A 23565-nucleotide genomic window follows, 5' to 3' on the forward strand; every position below is an offset into this window, starting at 1 on the left:
TTATGTTGAATAACTATACAATTTTATACTTTTCTTACTAGATTCCCAATAAACATACACCTACTCAGGTTCCTCAAACATCAGGTACTCTACCATTTTGTTTACACTGAGTATAAAAACTAAAGGATAAAGGGAGAATCAGGAGAAATTGCTTAATGGGTATAAGGTTTTATTTTGTAGTCATGGAAACGTTTTAGAACTAGATGTTTATAAGCGTTATGAATTGTTCACTTTTAAATGGTTTAAGTTAGGTGAATTTCACCTCAAATTTTTTTTTAATTCGAAAACCTAACTGATCAAACCCACAGCCAACATCGTTCTCAATGGTGAAAAACTGAAACCATTTCCTCTAAGATCAGGAACAAGACAAGGTTGACCACTCTCACCACTATCATTCAACATAGTTTTGGAAGTTTTAGCCACAGCAATCAGAGAAGAAAAAGAAATAAAAGGAATCCAAATCAGAAAAGAAGAAGTAAAGCTGTCACTGTTTGCAGATGACATGATACTATACATAGAGAATCCTAAAGGTGCTACCAGAAAACTACTAGAGCTAATCAATGAATTGGTAGAGTAGCAGGATACAAAATTAATGCACAGAAACCTCTTGCATTCCTATACACTAATGATGAAAAATCTGAAAGAGAAATTAAGGAATAACTCCCATTTACCACTGCAACAAAAAAAATAAAATACCCAGGAAAAAACCTACCTAAGGAGACAAAAGACCTGTATGCAGAAAACTATAAGACACTGATGAAAGAAATTAAAGATGATACAAACAGATGCAGAGATATACCATGTTCTTGGATTGGAAGAATCAACATTGTGAAAATGACTATACTACCCAAAGCACTCTACAGATTCAATGCAATCCCTAACAAACTAACAATGGCATTTTTCACAGAACTAGAACAAAAAATTGCAGAATTTGTATGGAAACACAAAAGACCCCAAATAGCCAAAGCAATCTTGAGAAACAAAAACAGAGCTGGGGGAATTAGGCTCCCTGACTTCAGACTACACTACAAAGCTACAGTAATCAAGACAGTATGGTATTAGCACAAAAACAGAAATATAGATCAATGGAACAAGAGAGAAAGCCCAGAGATAAACCCATGCACCTATGGTCACCTTATCTTTGATAAGGAGGCAAGAGTATACAATGGAGAAAAGACAGCCTCTTCAATAAGTGGTGCTGGGAAAACTGGACAGGTACATGTAAAAGGATGAAATTAGAACACTTCCTAAAACCATACACAAAAATAAACTCAAAATGGATTAAAGACCTAAATGTAAGGCCAGACACTATAAAACTCTTAGAGGAAAACAGGCAGAACGCTCTGACATAAATCATAGCAAGATCCTTTTTGACCCACCTCCTAGAAAAATGGAAATAAAAATAAACAAATGGGGGCTTCCCTGGTGGCGCAGTGGTTGAGAGTCCGCCTGCTGATGCAGGGGACACGGGTTCGCGCCCCGGTCCGGGAAGATCCCACATGCCGCAGAGCCGCTGGGCCCGTGAGCCATGGCCGCTGAGCCTGCGCGTCCGGAGCCTGTGCTCTGCAACGGGAGAGGCCACACAGTGAGAGGCCCGCGTACCACAAAAACAAAAACAAAAACAAAATAAACAAATGGGACCTAATGAAACGTAAAAGCTTTTGCACAGCAAAGGAAACCACAAACAAGACAAAAAGGCAACCCTCAGAATGGGAGAAAATATTTAAAAACAAAGCAACTGACAAAGGATTAATCTCCAAAAAATATACAAGCAGCTCATGCAGCTCAATATCAAAAAAACAAACAACCTGGACTTCCCTGGTAACACAGTGGTTAAGAATCTGCCTGCCAATGCAGAGGACACAGGTTTGATCCCTGGGCCGGGAAGATCCCACATGCCATGGAGCAACTAAGCCCGTGCACCACAACTACTGAGCCTGTGCTCTAGAGCCCATGAGCCACAACTACTGAGCCCACACGCCACAACTACTGAAGCCCAGGCGCCTAGAGCCCGTGCTCCGCAACAGGAGAAGCCACTGCAAGTGAGAAGCCCGCGCACTGCAACGAAGACGCAACGCAGCCAAATTAATGTAATTAATTAATTAAAAAAAAAAAGAATCCAAAAATGGGCAGAAGACCTAGATAGACATTTCTCCAAAGAAGATATACAGATTGCCAACAAACACATGAAAGGATGCTCAACATCACTAATCATCAGAGAAATGCAAATCAAAACTACAATGAGATATCATCTCACACCAGTCAGAATCATCAAAAAATCTACAAACAATAAATGCTGAAGAGGGTGTAGAGAAAAGGGAACCCTTTTGCACTGTTGGTGGGAATGTAAATTGATACAGCCACTATGGAGAACAGTATGGAGGTTCCTTAAAAAACTAAAAGTAGAACTACCAGATGACCCAGCAATCCCACCTACTGGGCATATACCCTGAGAAAATCATAATTCAAAAAGAGTCATGTACCACAATGTTCATTGCAGCACTATTTACAACAGCCAGGACATGGAAGCAACCTAAGTGTCCATCGACAGATGAATGGATAAAGATATGGCACATATATACAATGGAATATTACTCAGCCATAAAAAGAAATGAAACTGAGTTATTTGTAGTGAGGTGGATGGACCTAGGGTCTGTCATACAGAGTGAAGTAAGTCAGAAAGAGAAAAACATATACCGTATGCTAACACATATATATGGAATCTAAAAAAAAAAAAATAGTTCTGATGAACCTAGGGGCAGGACAGGACACAGACGTAAAGAAGGGACTAGAGGACACGGGGAGTAGGAATGGTAAGCTGGGACGAAGTAGAGAGTAACACTGACATATATACACTACCAAATGTAAAACAGATAGCTAGTGGGAAGCAGCTGCATAGCACAGGGAGATCAGCTCGGTGCTTTGCAACCACCTAGAGAGGTGGGATAAGGAGGGTGGGAGGGAGATGCAAGAGGGAGAGGATATGGGGATATATGTATACATATAGCTGATTCACTTTGTTATACAGCAGAAACTAACACACCATTGTAAAGCAATTGTACTCCAATAAAGATGTTAAAAAAAAAACCTAACTGATGCATTTCTTCTCTTTTATCCTGAAAATATGTTACTTCAAAATATTAGCACTTTGTCTATTGATATTTTGTTCTTAACATAGGACATTCTATATAAAACTGATCTTTTAACATAGTATTTTTAAAGAATTATCAAAATACCACTCTACTTACTTGTATTTTCAGACTTGAGCATTTTAATTTCTTCTGTTTTCAGTTTCAAAGTTTCTTTGAGGACTGCATTTTCACAATTTAGCCTGGAAAAAAGTACCCTCCAAGTAACTAAAACATTAATACTTTGTAGGTGAATGAGAATATTTAATCCCATAATTAGAACACGAAAACTCTAATATAATTTTTCTTACATCAAAACAGTCTAGAATTTATATATGTAATAAAATAAAAATTTAAAGGAGTGTGGTTAGACTTTGAACTTACTCTTAACCCTTCTGTATACTTAGCTGAGAAAGTATGAGAACCAGAAATACCTCTAAGTCATCTATTTTGAACATTCATTCTCTTTACTAAAGTTTCAATCAAGTTAATTACCATTTGAACACCAACTACATGCTTAGGTCACCTTCCAAAATTTGCATAAAAAGATACATAGGGAGGTACAAACTTCCAGTTGTAAAATAAATAAGTCCTGGGGATGCAAGGTACAGCATGAAGCCTGTAGCTAACAATTATTGTACAGTATTTGAAAGCTCCTAAGAGAGTAGACCTTAAAAGTTCTCAACATAAGAAAAAAACTGTAATGATGTACGTCAATGAATATTAACTAGATTTATTGTGATGATCATTTTGCAACATATACAAATATCAAATCATTATATTGTACATCTGAAACTAATACACTGTTATATGTCAATCATACCTCAATTTAAGAAAAAGATACATAGGGAGCTTTATCTATTGAATGAAAATTGGAATTACTTACAAGAGTTCCTAAATTGCCCACCATCGGGACTTCCCTGGTGGTGCAGTGGTTAAGAATCCGCCTGCCAATGCAGGGGACATGGGTTCGAGCCCTGGTCCGGGAAGATCTCACATGCCGCAGAGCAACTAAGCCCACAAGCCACAGCTACTGAGTCCACGTGCCACAACTACTGAAGCCCGCACACCTAGAGCCCATGCTCCGCAACAAGAAAAGCCACTGCAGTGAGAAGCCCATGCACCACAACGAATAGTCCCCACTCTCAGCAACTAGAGAAGGCCTGCACGCAGCAATGAAGACCCAACACAGCCAAAAATAAGTAAATAAATAAATTTATAAAGGGAAAAAAAAGGTGCTTTATTCCTCAAGGGCTATAGACATTGCTTGAGAAACTGATTTCAGGTTTTATTAATTTGTAGGTAATTCATGGAAAGGGAACGTCTTAGATTTACATTTTTTGTTTTTTAGATATAACTGACATATTACATTAGTTCAGGTGTACAGCACAATGACTCAACACCTGTACATATCACAAAATGTTCACCACAATACAGTCAACATGCGTCACATACATGGATACAGAATTTTTTTTTTATGATGTGAACCATATTTCACTTTTAATTGAGAAACTTTAACTTCGTGACCACCGTTTTAATGATACGAGGCCTGTCCCAAGCACAGCATGTAATATTCCCTAGGAATATCACGTCTTGATAGGTATTTTATTTAAAGTTATAAATTAGACCAGATGATCTGGTGACCGTTTTTAATTACAATTCAGGCTAAATTTAATTCAGGCTAAAAACAAAACTGTAAACAAATATGGAACTCTAGTTAATGGGTTTGATTTTACAATGGTATGTATTAGCAATTCTAAAGTTACTTTCTGTACAGTCTATGATGGAACAAATAAGTAAACATACAGGGTAACTGGAGCCAGGTGTCTCCTTGTGGGACTTACAAATGCAGAGAGGGGCAAGGCTAAGATGAACCCTGTGGTGGTGGTCTGCAATTGGAGATATGAGTATGATCTCATTGATATGTGACAGATACATACATACATAAATGATAAAGAGACAGGTAGATAGATGATAAATCGATGACACAGAAAGACAGATAGATAGATGTATATATATGTGTGTCTGCATCTGTGTATTTTCCAGCTCTGTCCTCTGAGAGGAACTTCACGCAGTGAATCCTCAGTAGTAATGAGCACACCTAGCACACTCAGATCTTGATTTCTAAACACCATTCCCCATTAAAAGGAACTGCTGCTCCTTGAAGAGATACCTAATATTGTAGGCATACTGGCCTAGAATATCTTGTACCAGGAAGCAAGAAAGTGCTCAAAGAAAAATAAACGTCAAAAAGTCACAGGAACACCTGTGCCTGATGGGGCTCCCACTGACCGAAGTTGGAAAATTTTAAGCATCAAAAGAAATTATGGTAGTAATAGCTTTTAACCCACTGAATAATGCAAGAATCCTTGAATCCGTATTGGTATAAACAAACGAGAAGGAAAAACTCTTTTTTGCAGTAAAATGCCAACATACAAATGTAGAAGGAAGAAGGGAATTAGAAAATTACCATTTGGCAACATTGTAGTAATAATTGCTTCAGGTAGAATATCAGTGGATACAAAAACGAGTGGGTGAAAAGTCTGCTGAGTCACAGTATAGTTACATAACTTTCAAGTATCTCTCCACAAGATGCTTATTAATTACAAGGGGAAAAACAGTGACTTAATAGTGGAGAATGAGGGCAGACGCCATACCTTAACCGAGTGATCAAGATTCACATCCTAGGAATAGGACAAATCAGCACCACATGCCTCCTGATGTGATGGACTAAGAATACATTGCTTCAGTGGTAATACTGCCCAAGATGCACAACCCAATTCAAGCCAGAAGCATCAGATACCCTCATTGTAGGATATTCTATAAAATAATGGGCCTGTCCGCCTCAAAATAATGTAAAGGTTATAAAAGATAAACACTGAAGAACTGTTTCAGATTAAAGGAGACTAAAATTTAGACATGACAACCAAATGCAACATGTGGTTCTGGACTGGTCCTGAACAGGGGAAATTGTTTTTTCTCTTTTGCTCTAAGAACATTATTAAGATAGTTGGTAATATAAAGAATAATATAACATTATTAAGATAATTGGTAATATAGCTGGCACATTAAATAATAGTATTGGGTTAAGGTCTTGATTTTTATAACTATATTATGTTATAAACGAGAACGTCCCTTTTAAAAAAAAATACAAACTGAAGTATTTAGAGTAACGGGACCCTATATATGCACAATGGTTCAGAAAATATTACCTCTATATTTATGTATTTAACTACAAAGAGAGCGAAAGAAAGGAAAAAAGAATGATAAAGTAAATGTGATAAAGAGTTAAAATTTGGAGAATCTCGGTGAAAGATATATAGGAGTTGTTCTATTCTTACAACTGTTCTTCAATTATCTCAAATTAAGAGTTAAGAAGTAATAAATTTTAAAATTAGGTACTAAAGCCATCTATAACCCCAGATACCAAATCAATTTCTCAGTGATTAAATTATAGCATATTCATAAGGTCAAAGCTATTAAATAAATTCACACTAATACAAGAGTTGCTCAAAAGACTGAAAAAACAGTGCAAGGCTAAAATAACTTGGGAAACATGGCTCTTAAACTGTATTTTAATATACAGTTTATACTAGTTTTTAAAGAAAGAAAATTAACAGTAACAGTAAAATATGGAACTGGTAAGTGGGTAAGCAATATGAATCTTATTTTATTTTATTTTTTTTTGGCTGTGCCACGTGGCTTGCAGTATCTTAGTTCCCCGACCAGGGATTAAACCCAGGCCATGGCAATGAAAGCACCAAGTCCTAACCACTGGACAACCAGGGAATTCCCTGAATTTTATACTTAGTGTGCTCAAAAAAGAAGAAAGCCTAAGCTACATTTGAATTATACACAGTTTAAAAATTTCCAAAGAAAAATTATGGAATAATAATATACAAACCTGTCATATCTTTGGATCCAAGATTCCTCTATATTTTTAAATCTATTGCGATCAAATTCTATTTCCCACTGCAAGGCATTTATTTCCTATAGAATAAAATAGCACTTTCAAGGAAATTACTACAAATAAATCATTTCATGACTTTTAAATATCTGAAATAAATCATTTTGTCACTTCACAGAAATAGGTTAAAGACAAAAAACTAATTACTGCTCAAAAAGAGTCTATAATGTTTATAAACACATATGACATGCCTCTTTAGCACTCAAAAAGCTTTGCTGAAGCTTACTTATTATAGGGAACATTTCAAATTTGTTGCCCTGAACCTAGATTTCTCATTGTCCCCAACCCATGCAGACCCCAACATATACTCCTGGAAGTCTGAGCCCAGGACACTCCCACCAAGGGAGAGTAAAACAGGAATAGGAAGATGACCATCTAGGGTGATTCTTAACTACCTTTTTAGTGAAGATGAGATGATCAGAAAGAGGCAGGCTCTGCAGGGCAAGCAGGAGAAGAAAAATAGGAAAAGAAGAAAAACAGGAAGTGTCGATTTGGCAGGCTTAGCCCATGTGACAATCTGTTTTGGATTATAAGCTCCAAAAGGGAAGCGACTGTATGAAGTTCAAGTACACCTAGCAGAGGGTATGCACAAATGACATATCCACTGGTACGGTGATTTTTAAGGGAATTCTATTTGAAAGCTTATTGAATTGAACAAGTCTACACTATACGCTATATGTGGTCAAATACCTTCTCCAAGGATCTCTTTTGTTCCACAGTTTTTTGAAGCACTGCCTGGGTATGACTTGTGGCTTTGCCAAATATTGCCTAAGAAAAATAAAGATTGTAACAGTATAAATTAAATTTCCAATCACCCTTATATGCAAGGTGAAGTTCACATTTTTATTTTAAGACAGTAGAAAAGTACCTTGAGATGAGATTCCCACAGAGACCTTTTGTATAGAGTTTGATAGTTCAAAAGTCAGAAGATCTTGGTTTGGTTCTTTCCCAATGAACGTGAGAATGAATGAATGGATTTCGCACACAAGGACATGTACATGAACATTCATAGCAGCATTATTCATAATAGCCCAAAATACCTATCAACTGGTAAATGGATAAACGAAATGTGGCATATCTATATAATGGAATATTATCTGGCAATAAAAAAGGAAGAAAGCACTGACACATGCTACAACATGCATGAACCTTCAAAATACGCTAACTATAAGAATCAAGAGGCAAAAGAATCTACACATATACTGTATGGTTCTATTTATGAAATAGAAAAGGCAAAGCTATAAAGCAGAAAGTAGATTAGTGGTGGCTGGGGATGGGAATGGGAATAACTGCTAATGGGTAAGAGGTTCCTTTTTTGGGGTGATGGAAATGTTCTAAATTAAGTTGTGATGATAGTTACACAATTCTAAGTTTAGTAAAAATAAATTGCTTAAAACAAGTGAAATTCATGACGTTAAGTTATATCTTAATAAAGCTGTTTTAAAAATCCATAGCTCAAAAAAACACAATTATATTAAACACTGATGCTTTTATTTTAAAAGCTATAACCAGGGAGTTCCCTGGTGGTCTAGTGTTCAGGATTCGGCACTTTTACTGCCATGGCCCGGGTTCAATCCCTGGTTGGGGAACTGAGATCCGGCAAGCCGTGCAGCGCGGCCAACAATATAAAAATAAAATTAAATTAAAAAATAAAAGATAAAACCATACTACCTATCATTGGAATGTGTACCTGATGAAAGTGTAAAAGTAACTTCTTACATTGCTTTGAAGAATTCTCAATGCTTCCTCTTTACCTTCAAGATGTCTTTGAGATGCCTCAAGTTCAGTTTTCAAAATTTCTACCTCCTGAGGAGAAAAATACAATTAGTCTTCCTATCTGTGAGATATGCAACCCCAAATGATCAATTTAGACAGTCTACATTTAAGTTCAACATTCACTTTGACTCAAAGTGCTCTGACCTTACAAAATAAGTTTGGAAATTCCTCCAGGCTTTATAAGTGGACCAGACATGCTGAAACTGAGATGCTTGCTGTCAGGTGCCAGTTATGACTAAAAGCCCAAATCTTTTGCTTTTACCCATCTAGGCCACACACACAGTTAATAATTTGGAGGAAAAGCTTTAGACCACATAAAATAAGAACATGATCAGCTACACAGGCTACAGTAGCTATTATAGGTAGAACCGTGCCCCCCATCCCAAAAGATATGCTCAAGTCCTAACCCCTGGTACCATAAATTCGACCTTATTTGGAAATAGGGTCTTTGCAGATGTAATTAATGTCATACTAGATTACAGTAGGCCTCAATCCAATGACTGGTGTGACGCAAGCCAAAGGTTGTTGGCGGCAACCGCCAGAAGCTAGGAGGTGGTAAAGGATTCTCCTCTAGACCCTTCAGAGGGAACGTGGCCCACATCTTGATTTCAGACCTCTAGCCGCCATAGCTGAGAGAGAATTGATCTGCTCTTTTTTTTCTTTTTGCAGTACGCGGGCCTCTCACTGTTGTGGCCTCTCCCGTTGCAGAGCAGAGGCTCCGGTTGCGCAGGCTCAGCGGCCATGGCTCACAGGCCCAGCCGCTCCGCGGCATGTGGGATCTTCCCGGACCGGGGCACGAACCCGTGTCCCCTGCATCGGCAGGCGGACTCTCAACCACTGCGCCACCAGGGAAGCCGCGATCTGCTCTTTTAAGACACCAGTTTGTCAGGGCAGCCCTAGGAAACCAGTAGAGTAGCGGTCACCAGAAGAGATACAAAGGCACAGTAAGGGAGTTCCCTGGCGGTCCAGCAGTTAAGACCCCATGTGTCCACTGCAGGGGGCCTGAGGTTCGACCTCTGGTCGGGAAACTAACATCCCACATGCTACGGCCAAAACAAAACCCCCAAAAACAAACAAAAAAACCAAATGCACACTAAGACGGGCTTTCTGTTCCTGAAAGGACAAGCACCCTCACAGAAACTCCAACTCCCAGCAAGATGGATGGTCTCCTCAGACCCCCTGGGGTACTTTCTAGTCCTCTGACTTCAAAGAAGTTCAATTAAGTCAGGTTATTTCAAGTCACACATACTGGGAAGACAGATGGAAGGGAGTGATTATTTTCTCCAGGAGGAGATTAGCGAAATAAGTTGGAAAGGAGAACAGGAGGGCATGTTTATACGAACAGCCTTTCGGAGAGATGAGGCGACGAAGCCACTGAGATGCGGAGGCCAGCTGGAAGCTATGAGCTTGACAGTGTGGCCCGAGAATCTCTGGAAAGCCAACAGTTGACTTCCATACCATGTTAGTAATACTTACACAAAATATCTATCAGTGGACTTTATTCACATGAGAATTTGTATGTTAGCCAGAGGACCTACCTCTAAAGTTTCCTGAAGACGTTGCCTTAATTCCACATTTGACAACTCTGAATCAGAATCTACTAGAGGGAAAAAAAAATTAAATATTTTCTTTAGCTAGTTAAATACGGGACATTTGTTTACAAAATATCAAATACAGCCTTTCCCTAAACTGAAACGAGAAAATAACTGTAATAAACCAAATGACGATAAAAACAGCTTAGAACATTCCACAAATGAAAAGACACATACTTTTGAATCGAAAGACTCTTAAAAAAAAGGACTCTAAAATAACACTGTTGTTAATGAATTGGTGACTTACTATATCCAAACACAGTATTAATGAATGTTGGTGAGTAAAGTAAATAAATCTTGGTGTTTGGCTTAAGCCTGATCAATATCGTGATATGAATATCTAAGAAATAACCTGAATTTAATTTCTTTCCAAGGAGAATCACTAGAAGTCTCCAGTAACTTCAATTATTCTCTCCTTAATGGGATCGATCAACTGAGACATTAATCTGGGCTTCCCAGGAACTTCATTTACATTGCAGTTTCACTGGCAATAGAAAAACATTGAAGTGATAAATTATAGCAAGAGAACAGGAAGTAAAAAGAAGCAAAATAATTTAGAAAGAATATTTTGAAGGACATTAAAAATTTCTCAAAACAATTCTTTTCTTTGCTATTCTGAACTTTCATCAACATGACAGTAACCAAGGGAAAACCTAAGTCATGTTTTTACTCTGATAATTCAGGGTTCCAATGAGGGACAAAAGTGACATTGCGGAACTTCCCTGGCGGTCCAGTGCAGGGGGCACGGGTTCGATCCCTGGTTGGGGAACTAAGATCCTGCATGCCACGTGGTGCGGCCAGAAATAAAAAAATAAATTAAATTTTTTAAAAAGTAACACTGGGTTGACAATGACAAGTTCTATTCTATTAACGCCTGTGGTAGGCAGAATAATGGCCCCCAAAGATGTCCACATCTTAATCCCAGAACCTGTGAATACCTAGCGAAAAGGATTTTGCAGGTGTGATTAAATACTTGGAGATAGAAGATTATTCTGGATTACCCAGGTCCTTATAAATGAAAGAAGGAGGCAGGGGAGTCAGTATCAGCATGAGGCAGCGGGAGAAGTGGCTGTGAAGACGGAGGAAGGGTACCACGGCCAGGGAAGGCAGCCTCTAGAAGGTGGAAAAGACAAGGGGGCGGGTTCTCCCCTAGAGCCTCCAGAAGGGAGGCAGCCATGCCAACACCGTGATTTTAGTCCAGTGAAACCTGTTTTGGATTTTTGACCTACAGAACTGTAAGAGAATAAAATTTATGTTGTTTTAAACCATTAAATTTCTGGTAATTCGGAAACTGCCTATTTGCAAGAGGAAACTAACACAATATTCTCACCTAGGATCAAGTCAACTTTGATAAAAAGACAAAAGTTGATAACTCAAAAAATATAGGAGCTCATACCATTACTATTACTTCTTGTTTATATCCCAGTAGTTTCCTCACATTTTTGTAAAGGCATCTTAGCATAATGTTCAATTTTCAACATCTTGCTTGCAAAACAGTACCCATCCTCTATGCATGATAAGGACTTGGAAGAAGAATATATAAATAATCCCATCCTAATTTCAAGAAGGATTTTGAAGGACAGAGATCGATCCCCAGCTGCACCATGTTTTCGTAAATCTGAAATGTTTCTTAAATTATTTTCATGTTGTTCTAATTGTGTTTGTTCCACTTTGGTGGGGAAGTTTTACAATGTGGATTACAAAAGATTCAGCCACACCAGAGCTGTACCTCAGTGCAGGCTGGGACTCATCCACCAGTTCCGGGTCACTTCACAGTTGTAACATTCTATCACAATATGATTCTGAATTTTATTCTCTCCTTAGCGTACAGCACAATTTATTTTTACTTATGATAAATTAATTTTGTTTTGAGAATTTTATGACATCCCTAAAACAACCTGAAGCCTGTGTGTTCTGCCTGTAACACTCCTTCCCCAGATGAGCATCAGGCTTGCAGTGCTCCAATGTGACCTCTCTTTTTGTGGTATGCGGGCCTCTCACTGTTGTGGCCTCTCCCATTGCGGAGCACAGGCTCCAGGCGCGCAGGCTCAGCGGCTATGGCTCACGGGCCCAGCCGCTCCGCGGCATGTGGGAATCTTCCCGGACCGGAGCACGAACCCGCATCCCCTGCATTGGCAGGGGAGCTCTCAACCACTGCGCCCAATGTCACCTCTCTTGACCTGTGCCTCAAACAGCAGCGCCCTGGCCCCTCCACTCACTCACTGTCTTTTCACGTACCACTGCCTGATGTTACATAGCTGTTGATTTGCAGGTTTATTTTCTGTCTGCTCTACCAGAATGTGAACTCCATGACATTAGGGCCTTTGACTATTTTATTTAGTGATGTTATTCCCAGAGTCTGGTACTGTGCTGGGCACCTAACAGGTACCCAATAAATGTTTGTTGAATAAGACAAAAAAAGAACAAATGAAGTATACCACTACTTCACAAGAAAAGCAAGGTAAGTAATTACTTATTGATATAATTAACATATATGTATTGATGCAGAATAATTACTGTACTTCACAATTTGTATAATACGTGGAGACAGAAACATCAATCACTTTTACCATCACCAATCAACCTCTAGAGGTGAATGAAGATAAATTTCTAAAATCCACGATGGTGACCCATCTTCATGTGTTGGGAGGCGGAGAGCATTGGTAAAATCCACAGGGCAGAAAAGAGAAGGAGAAAGAGGATGCTGGGCATTCTTACCAGTGCTACTTTGTCGGCCGTGATAGGGAATTTGGGGTCCTTCCGGGTATGTGTCATGCAAGCTCTTATGCTTGGAATACTGAAAAACGGCACTGTTTCTTTCTTCCCCATTTCTTGAAAACGGGGGAGGACTGAAGGCCTTTCCATCTGATCTTTTTCTAGATGTAAATAAATGTGAAACCTGCACTTCGTAAATGCCGCCGGGCCTTCTTCTGAGGCCATACCCTAAATCGCCTTCTGCCATGTCATCGTCCTCTGCTTCCCAGGCCTGCCCCTCTGCCTCACTCGGCGGCCTCGCCTCCCTGCTCATCAGCCACGTGCCTTCTTTACCGTAGGGATAAACACGTTATCTGCAGTTAAGAGAAAGCAGTAGTTAAAAAGCCGTCAGTATAATCCAGGTTGGGTTTGCCAGGGAAGAAAAGTTCCTTCCTGTATTTTGCAGGCACAGCCAGCAATGCACAAGCACACAGATGCCCCTTGCAATCCAACTGAAGCAGTTTGACATTTCAGGACTTTTCGGGTAAGAAAAGATCTGACTCCTTATTTCCAAGGAAACAGGAAAGACTTTTACTGAATCCAATAATCTACTGATCAGGATAAAGCAGATCAGGCTTTGCCAAGGAAAAAGAACGCCCCTGACAAACAAGCTTACAAAGGAAAGGGATCAGTTTTCACAAGCCGAAGGGCTGTATGAAATTCAGAAGAGTCCCTGAAAACCCAGCTTCCAATGACTAAGACCATCTTGCCTCTGTTCCTCACAACGCTTTATCTACTTCAGGTGCTCAGGGCCCTTACGCTCTCTCCTACGGCTCTACTTGGTTCATTTTCTATTTCTGTGCAGATACGATTAGGAGAGGTTTTGTCGGGACAGTGACAGATGGAGGGAAGAAGGTCCCCCCCATCGTCCCTCTCTTTCTCTAACCATGCCACACCTGTGTTCAAAACCCTCCAGTGTTTCTCAGCACAGAGTAAAAGTCAAAGCCCTTCCAATGGCGAGGGGCCCCAAGCTCACCTCTGCCCCGTACCCTCACCCTGGCCTCCCCAGCCTCCCTGGTATTACTGACCAAGCCAGGCATTCCTGCCCCAGAGCTTCGAGTTCCCTCTGCCTGGAACATTCTTCCCCCAGCCAGATGCACAGCTGGTTCCTCACCTCCTTGGGTCTTTCCTGCAGCGTCACCTTTTCAGCGTGGCCTTTCCTGACACCCCACCTAAAACTGCCAACTCCTCTTCACTATCCCACTTCTCTGCTTGACTTTTCTTCTTGGCATTTATGACCTTCTAACATACCCCTCTATATTTTACTCATTTTTCAAAGCACACCATTCAAAGGGGGAAAGCAGTACACTTGGGAGCCTAGGGAAGCAGAAGGTGGCTCTGGCCTGCCTGTTACGCTTCTCAAAAGGTAGTGCGACCTGGACATTTCCTCTACCAGAGCCCAAACCCACTCCCAAGGGCCCGAAGTGGAATGCAAGCTCCACAGGGTAGAGATTTTGGTCTGTTTGGATCACAATGCATGCCCAGTGCCTACACAGTTATCTAAGACGTGATCAGTGCGCAACAGTACTTTTAAATAAGTGGAGAAAGGGAGAAAGGAATAAACAAACAAACTGAGGGACTTCCCTGGCGGTCCAGTGGTTAAGACTCTGTGCTTCCACTGCAAAGGGCGCAGGTTTGATTCCTGGTAGGGGAACTAAGATCCTGCATGCCTCGAAGTGCAGCCAAAATAAATAGATAGATAGGTAGATAAATCAATTAATTAAATAAATAAAACCAATAAACTGAAATACTTGCCTGGGGTGAAAAACAAAACAGCTACCTCTGAAAGGCTCCACACCGGATAACCTGGGGCTAACTCTGGATAAAAATGCCCTACAGAGGGCTTCCCTGGTGGCGCAGTGGTTGAGAGTCCCCCTGCCGATGCAGGGGACACAGGTTCTTGCCCCAGTCCGGGAAGATCCCACATGCCGCGGAACGGCTGGACCCGTGAGCCATGGCCGCTGAGCCTGCGCGTCTGGAGGCTGTGCTCCGCAACGGGAGAGGCCACAACAGTGAGAGGCCCGCGTACCGCAAAAAAAAAAAATAAAATAAAAGCCCTACAGAGAAATGCCCATCACTGAGCAACCCCCCCACCCTGTGTGGAGCCCACTGTGGGCACCTACCTGGTGACAGTGTCCACCTGTTGGCTGCAGAGCACCGGAAATGCTCAGCCTTGTCCCTCCAGTACAAGGGCAGTGAAGAGGGACTTTCACCACCAGCCATTTCAAAACAGCTGCTTTGCTGAAGGTATTTAGAAATATTTCATCCTTTTCTCAAGACTCATTTTTTTTTTTTAAAAAAAAAGGAAAATAAACACATCTGAAATCCTTTCTAAATATCCTGCTGTTTAAGTAATTGCTTACCAGGACATTCAAAAATAATTAAATCTCAGTCTTGTATTTTTGCTTAAGTCTCTCTCTTAGTCTCCCACTTTTAAAACCACACAAAGATGCCAAATAAATCTATCATGTTTGAAGGGGTTTCTGTTATTTTTAGGGTCAAGGTACCATACACTTTCAATGTTTAAAAACAAAGGCCCTTAAAAAATTAAAAAACAGGGGCTTCCTTGGTGGCGCAGTGGTTGAGAGTCCCCCTGCCGATGCAGGGGACACCAGTTCGTGCCCCGGTCCGGGAGGATCCCACATGCCGCAGAGCGGCTGGGCCCGTGAGCCATGGCCACTGAGCCTGCGCGTCCGGAGCCTGTGCTCCGCAACAGGAGAGGCCACAGCAGTGAGAGGCCTGCGTACCAGTAAAAAAAATATATATATATACCAAAAAAAAAAAAAAATTAAAAAACAAAACAAAACAAACAAAGGCCCTTAAAAATTTTAGAGAGATACATTATAAAAGAAGATACTTGGAGAGTTCCCCAGTGGCCTAGTGGTTAGGATTCCAGACTTTCACTGCCGGTGCCCGGGTTCAATCCCTGGTCGGGGAACTGAGATCCAGCCATAAAGCACAGCCAAAAAAAAAGGAAGAAGAAGATACATAGATGGAAAGAGGCTCGATATCATTCATCAAGGAATTATAGATTACAATTACAAAAAACTACAATGAGATTCCACCACGTACCACTGTCAATTCCAGGTGTTGCCAAGGATGTGGACACCCAAATACACTGATGGCAGGAGTATAAGATGGTACAACCACTGTGAAAAAGTTTGACAGTTTCTTTCAAACAAGTGACCCAACAACTGCATTCTTAAGCTTTACCCATGAGAAATGAAAACATGTGTTCATACAAAGATGTGTGCATGAATGTTCGGAGTATTATTCAAATTAGCCAAAAAACTGAAAACAATCCAAATGTCCATCAACAAGAAAATGGACAAATTGTGGTAGTCCACACACAGAATATATTCAGTAATAAATAATACATTTCTGATATATGCAATAATGTGGATGAATCTTACATTATGCTAACAGAAGAACCATGTATTGTATGAAATCCAGGCAAAACAACAGATCAATGGTTACCTGGGGTGGGAAGGTTGGCTTCAAAGGGCATGAGGGAACTTTTCTGGGGTGATGAAAAAGTCTTGTATGTTGACTGGAATGATGGTCTGTCAAAACTCATTAAACCATATACTTACAATGGTACATTTTATTATATGTAAATTATACCTCAATAATATATTAAAATGTATTTTTAAAAACAGAAAAAAAATGAGACCTTTTAACTAGATTAGGGGAAAAGACGACAAGTGTGTTAATCAGCTGTGTCCTCCTAGAAAAGAAAATGATTAAACTGGATGCCTTAAATTGGCAACAACTTGGGCTTCCCTGGCGGCGCAGTGGTTGGGAATCCGCTTGCCAATGCAGGGGACACAGGTTCAAGTCCTGATCTGGGAAGATCCCACATGCTGCGGAGCAACTAAGCCCGGATGCCACAACTACTGAGCCTGTGTTCTAGAGCCCGCGAGCCACAACTACTGAGCCCACACGCCTAGAGCCCGTGCTCCGCAACAAGAGAAGCCACCGCAATGAGAAGCCCGTGCACTGCAACCAAGAGCAGCCCCACTCACCACAACTAGAGAAAGCCCAAGTGCAACAAGGAAGACCCAACATGGCCAAAAATAAATAATAGATTAATTAATTAATTTTAAAAATTGGCAACAACTTTTAAGCCATGATCTAATAACAGCTAGCACTTGTTGCTTGCTTTCTGTGTGCGAGGCACTATTCTAAGTGCTCTACTTAGATTATTCTATTTAATCTTCACAAACACTTTACAAGACAATACTATTGTTAAGTCTAGACAATTACACTGAAGTACAGAGAGGTTAAATAACATAGCTAAAAAGAGAGAGAGCCAGATTCTGAATCCAGACCCCTCACGTCAGAGATACTGTTAGACTCTTAGCCACTGCTTTCTATCTTTCAGAGAACTTCAATGAGATTAACATCAGAGTAAACCAAGTTTCTATTATTTATGATATCAAGTAAAACTGAGAGTAAAAGTCTAAAATAGCTAGTTTGGCAACACTCAACAAAGTATATTGGACCCATTTTTTCCCAAAATTTTTATGAAATCATCTTGGTTCCTCTACAAGTTTATTTCCTAAATAAGTTTGTCTAGGGACTTCCCTGGTGGTCCAGTGGGTAGGACTCTGTGCTCCCAATACAGGGGGCCTGGGTTCGATCCCTGGTCGGGGAACTAGATCCCGCACATATGCTGCAACTAAGAGTTCGCATGCTGCAACTAAGAAGTCTGCATGCTGCAACTAAGAAGCCCTCATGCCACAAGAAGATCCCACATGTTGCAACTAAGACCCGGCGCAGCCAAAATAAATAAATAAATAAATAAATAAATAAATTTTTAAAAATGTTTGTCTATTTTTATTTGTCAAGGTTGATAGGATATTACTTACTGAATCAAAGACTAATCCCTAAGAGGCTGTATTTTACCTCTAGTGCAGCCTCCTGCCTCTGTTAAGAAGGGCGTGGTCAGGGTCTGGTAGCCAACAGTGAAGAAAACAGAATTGGTCAACGCAAAGGAAAAAAGCAATAAGAGGAAAGAGTAAGCAATCACAGGATCAGCTAAGAATATTTTTCAATGTGCCACATATATTCAGGTGTCACAGGTACACCTTCCTACTGTTCAGAGTTGAACAAAATGAGCTTTCACATGGTCTAATGCTCTAGTGTTTTTTAAAATGTAACTTTGGGAATTGTTGGCTGTGTACTCTCCCACTGTTATATACTAATTATATAGTAATATTAATATGTAATGCAGTCGGGACTTCCCTGGTGGTCCAGTGGTTAAGACGTGACTTTTGGAACACATTTCTTCTAAGAAAGGGGAAAAAAGTTGAAGTTACTAACATTCCATTCAACCAGTTTTGGGGTTTTTTGTTTTTTTTTGCGGTACACGGGTCCCTCACTGTTGTGGCCTCTCCTGTTGCGGAGCACAGGCTCCGGACCCGCAGGCTCAGCGGCCATGGCTCACAGGCCCAGCCGCTCCGCAGCATATGGGATCTTCCTGGACCGGGGCGCGAACCCATGCCCCCTGCATCGGCAGGCAGACTCTCAACCACTGCGCCACCACGGAAGCCCCATTCAACCAGCTTTAAATGCATTCAAGGCTGACAACCAAGGAGGCAGCAGGATGTGTGACAGAGAAGGGCCCTGACCCAGAAGGCCTGGGTTCAAATCTCACACCACCACGTGCTGCTCTGTGATCCTGGACAAGTCATTTAATCCCTCAGAGCCTATTTTAGGATTTCCAAAATGGCTTTAAGCATAACTACTTTATAGGGGTATTTTGGACACTATCAATATATTTGAAATCAATGTTCATTAATATGAATTTGAGTATTAGTTTCTTCATTTGTCAAGTCAGGGGACTGGATAAGATTCTTCTGTTCTTTAGACCTCTAAAATTCTGGCTCTATAGCAGCATCTTCCAAAGTGTGCCCCATGGAACCCTGGCTCTATGGACTATTAGGTGTTGCTAGAAATAAAAAGGTCCTTTTGGTCTTATTATGGGTGTCTTCTTATGCCAGCCCAAGCATATATGACTTGCCCAAAATTACACAGGCAGTGGCAGGGCCAGAACTAGAATCCATATCCCTGGCTCCTGGCCCACTTGGGAATGGCGACTGAATGAACAGACTACAGACCGTGAGCACACAATCTTCTACTCTTCCATTAAAACAACTCTGAAAGTGACGTGTATCTTCCTAATTGCTAAATCTAAGATCTAGCCTCATTCCTCAGGCTCCTGCGCTTCTGCAGAAGCTGTGATGCTACTGACTCACCATGTCCAAGTCCTCCGGCCCACCTTCGTTCCTCAACCCCACAGGGATCCCTGACTGGCTCCTACCTGCCCACTCAGACTCCTTTGCCTCTTCCTGTCCCTTCTGTATATGTTTGGCTTCCACTCCTGAAAACTCTTAAAATACACATCCCCAGCTTGATATCCTGCCAGCATTTCAAACACAGCTTGTTCAAAAACAAATGCATTACCCTCCCCACTGCCACCCCAGGTCTCCTGCTGAGCCCTCTGTTTCTGCAAACCCATCAGTCACGCTCCAAAACATCCAGGGCCAAAACTTTGGGATTTGGGGTTTTTTCCTTTTTCTTCTTTTCAGTGCCTTCAGTTGCCAAGTCCTCTAGGTCCACAAAATCTCCCCAAACCATGTCCTTCTTTGCATATCAACTTCACAGCCCCGGATGAACTTCTTTTACTTCTCCTGGGCTAAACCAATACTTCCCTAACTGATCTACTCCAAGCCATTGCTGCCAACTCAGTCATCTGCGAGCACAGATCCAATGATGCCCCTCTCCTGCCCAAAAACATTGCATAGCTCCCATGGTATATATGATTAAAGTAGGTGTCACCTTGTTTTCCACAACGTAACCAGTTTTCACTTCCTGTGCCATCTGCCAGTATTCCCTGGGCATGCTCTGTGCTTCCGTGGAAGAGGGATTGTACCTGCTCCCAGGCCCCCTCAGCCTGGTCTCGTTAAAGCCTCTGCTGGAGCCATTCTCCACCCAGAATGCTTTCTCCTCTCAGGCCCTCCTCAGTTCATGACAGCCACTCCCTCCAGTAGCCCTCCTGACTCCCCTGGGCCAGATGTGCTTTCTTCTACCTCTGAGCCCTCCTAGCTCTGCGTTGTATCCTTCTAACAGTCCGTATTTCCTACCTGACTTGCTTTTTTATCACACACGGCCCTACTACTGTAGGGAATGAGTGTCTCTCATTTACTTGCGCATAACAGGTGTTCCAGAGACACTTAATGGATGGAATTGAAAAAGAAAACAGATTCCTGCCCGGAAAACTTGAACTAGAAGCATCCACACCCACTAGCCAGACAACTACTTCCTTAGCAAACAAGTTGATCAAACAGACACGTAATTCCTGTCAGGCTTGGCAAAAAAGGAACTGACTTCAGCCCTTTCTGTAAACAGTGATCTGCAGCATACCGCTGTAGGATTTTGTTTAAATTTTAATGTTAAAATAATTTTAGATTTACAGTAAGTTGCAAAGATAGTACAGTGAGCTCCTGTATGCTCTCTACCCAAATTCCTCTAATGCAATATTAGAGTACATTTATCAAAAATAAGAAATTAACATTGATACACGCACTTACCAAATACTTTATCAGGATTTCCCCAGTTTCTCTACTGATGTCCTTTTTCTGTTCTAGGATCCAATCCAGGATACCACATTGCATTTACTGCGCTGTAGTTTTAAGGCTCATAATTAGCAGAAAAATATAGAAAAAATAATAATAAAGGAGGAGATGAGAGAGGTAGAAAGAGTCTTTCAAAATCTATTCCTTATTTCTACAATATAAGATGAGGACATTCAACTAGCAAGAGCGTTAGAAGGAGCCAGTTTACCAGCTTGTACATAACCTGCGGAGCTTCTCGAATTTGCGCAGCCCCGCCCGGGGGTCTGGCCCCGGACCCTCTCCACTGTCCTTGGCGGGTGAGGAACCGAGAGCAGGTCTAAGTGAGCTGGACCCCGGCCGCCTCGCGCCGCCCCCGTCCCTCCGCCCCCTGAGCGCGCTCACCTGAGGCCGAGACTCCACGCTGCGCTGGCCGCCGTCCCTCCAGCCACGTGACCGCGCTGCGCGGCCCCCACCGGAAAAGCGGGCGTGGCGGCCGGGGGCCCGACACCGCCCCCTGGCTCTGCGCCAGAGCCGGAGTTCACACGGTTAGGGGACGACGCAGGTAGCTCTGTCCGACTTAGACCCCGGTAACGTGACCAGCTGTGCGCAACCGAGTTTTAAATAATAGCTCGAGACCTAGAAAAACAGGGCGAGGCAGTGCGTGCGTCAGTGAAGGTAAAATTAGCTGGTTCAAATATTAAGCGTCTAGGAATCGAGTAAGAGAAAGATGGAGCTGAGCTGGAGCGGCGGCTCTTGAAAAGCAGGCTTTCAGAGCTAAGGAATGAGGGGGCCTTGTCGGCCAGAGGAGCTGCTGGGGCAAAGGCCAGGCAGTGGGAAGGAGCCAGAGGGCAGGGCCTGGTGGGCCTGGAAAGCTGCTATACGGGCCACCCATTCCTGTGAATATACGGCGAAGGGCCCTACCTCCCTTTAACCCCTCCCAAAACGTGCTGGGTCATTAGCTTCACCTGGTGCAATGATTTTGGTATTATTCCCTAATACCCAACATCCTTGAAATAACTGAAGGAATTTTGTAGTGGTCAAAAACTTGACCAGATTTAATGATTACTCTGGATTAGAAATAAACTAATGCCATAGAAAATTCAGTTAACAATGACATTAAGAAGAAAAAAAGGGAATTTTATTAGGGCCAAACTGAGGATTATAACCCAGAAGACAGACCCTCAGAAAGCCCTGAGAGCTGTTCCACGTGTTAGAAGTCTAAGACACAGTTATATCCGTTTTCAAGACGGAGGATCTTACGTGGAAATGACATACTGATATTTTACGTAAGGTTCACTAAAGATACATAGCCCAGGTAAGCACGTGGAAAGCGAGCAACAAGGCACCATGACCCCCTACAGAGCTGCGCTTCTTTTAGGAAGTTACATGGCTAGCATCAGAAGAAAGGGAAAAAATTGATCTCTACGGTGGAGCATGCGCTTCTATCTTTGAGGAGCTCTGGTTAATGTTTAATGCAGAGGCACGTGCACATTAGGGAGGGAGGAAGCCCAAAGGGACACACAGAGAATTTTATGTTTAATTTTTCTTGTTCTGCCTTAAAGTATACATTTTATTTCATCACTAGTAAACCCTTTTCTCACAGTAACAAGCTTCTTAATCTTCCTCTTCTGCAAATCCATAACCATCCATTTCCCCAAAGTAAAGATACCTAGATATGAAGAAAACGAGCCTTAGAACTGAGGCTTTAATTTCTCCTGATTATGAGCATACCAGAAGCTCAGGGATTTAGATTACCATAAAAGATCAATATGTTTATAACTTTAAAGCCAGTTTGCCTGCTGTCTTGTTTAGTGTGATGAGCATGTTCAGTAGCTTTACAAACCCCCAATAATTTTTCTTCACTTAAAACTGTGACTTAACTATTTAAAATAGCAGTCTTTAAAAATTTTTCAAGTCTCTCCCCTAAAAAAAACTTAAATAACTCTGTTTTCTTTGTCAGAACTTCTCCAGAATGCAGAACTTTGATTGCATGCATATAAAATTTATTATGAAACATTTTGAAGTAATGTGGTGTGCAGTTAAGTTTGTGGTTTATTTTTTTGTGTATGGAGGTACATCATTTGTTGAAAGATTATTATTTCCCCCATTGATTTGTCTTTGCACCTCCATCAAAAATTGCCCCTATATGCGTGGGTTTATTTCTGGACTCTATTCTGTTCCACTGATATGTGTTCATCCTTCCACCAATACCACACTGACTTACTTTACTCTTTATAGCAAATCTTTAAATCAGTTACTGTAAGTCTTTTAACTTTGTTCTTTTTCATCATTGGTTATTCTGGTTCCTATATATTTCCATATAAATTTTAGAATCAGTTTATCAATTTTTACTTTAAAAGGGTATGCCGGAGGGCTTCCCTGGTGGCGCAGTGGTTGAGAATCCGCCTGCCAATGCAGGGGACACGGGTTCGTGCCCCGGTCCAGGAAGATCCCACGTGCCGCGGAGCGGCTGGGCCCGTGAGCCATGGCCGCTGAGCCTGCGCGTCTGGAGCCTGTGCTCCGCAACGGGAGAGGCCACAGCAGTGAGAGGCCCGCGTACCGCAAAAAAAACAAAAAACAAAACAACAAAAAAGAGTATGCTGGAACCTAAGTGTCCATCGATAGATGAATGGATAAAGAAGATGTGGCACATATATGCGATGGAATATTACTCAGCCATAAAAAGAAATGAAATTGAGTTATTTGTAGCGAGGTGGATGGACCTAGAG

At 41.4% G+C, this 23565-nt stretch overlaps 1 protein-coding gene across 10 annotated transcripts in view; it reads right to left on the reverse strand.

Moving 5' to 3' along the window:
- Nucleotides 1-21622, reverse strand: part of CCDC125 (coiled-coil domain containing 125) — a 31541-nt gene extending 9919 nt beyond the window's left edge. Inside the window, exons 1-9 of one of the 10 annotated variants that reach the window (XM_067730885.1) lie at nucleotides 21239-21622; nucleotides 20813-20904; nucleotides 13182-13531; nucleotides 10410-10471; nucleotides 8815-8901; nucleotides 7786-7863; nucleotides 7491-7529; nucleotides 7033-7118; nucleotides 3249-3331 (exon numbers count right to left, since the gene is read on the reverse strand). In XM_067730885.1, coding sequence (XP_067586986.1) covers nucleotides 3249-3331; nucleotides 7033-7118; nucleotides 7491-7529; nucleotides 7786-7863; nucleotides 8815-8901; nucleotides 10410-10471; nucleotides 13182-13491 — 745 coding nt within the window. In that variant the 5' untranslated portion in view covers nucleotides 13492-13531; nucleotides 20813-20904; nucleotides 21239-21622. The other 9 variants (XM_067730886.1, XM_067730887.1, XM_067730893.1 and 6 more) reach the window with 9 other exon arrangements.
- Nucleotides 21623-23565: the final 1943 nt, after the last annotated feature.

This window comes from Pseudorca crassidens, chromosome 3 (genome assembly GCF_039906515.1).
Source record: "Pseudorca crassidens isolate mPseCra1 chromosome 3, mPseCra1.hap1, whole genome shotgun sequence".
In the NCBI taxonomy this organism is placed as follows: Eukaryota; Metazoa; Chordata; class Mammalia; order Artiodactyla; family Delphinidae; genus Pseudorca; species Pseudorca crassidens.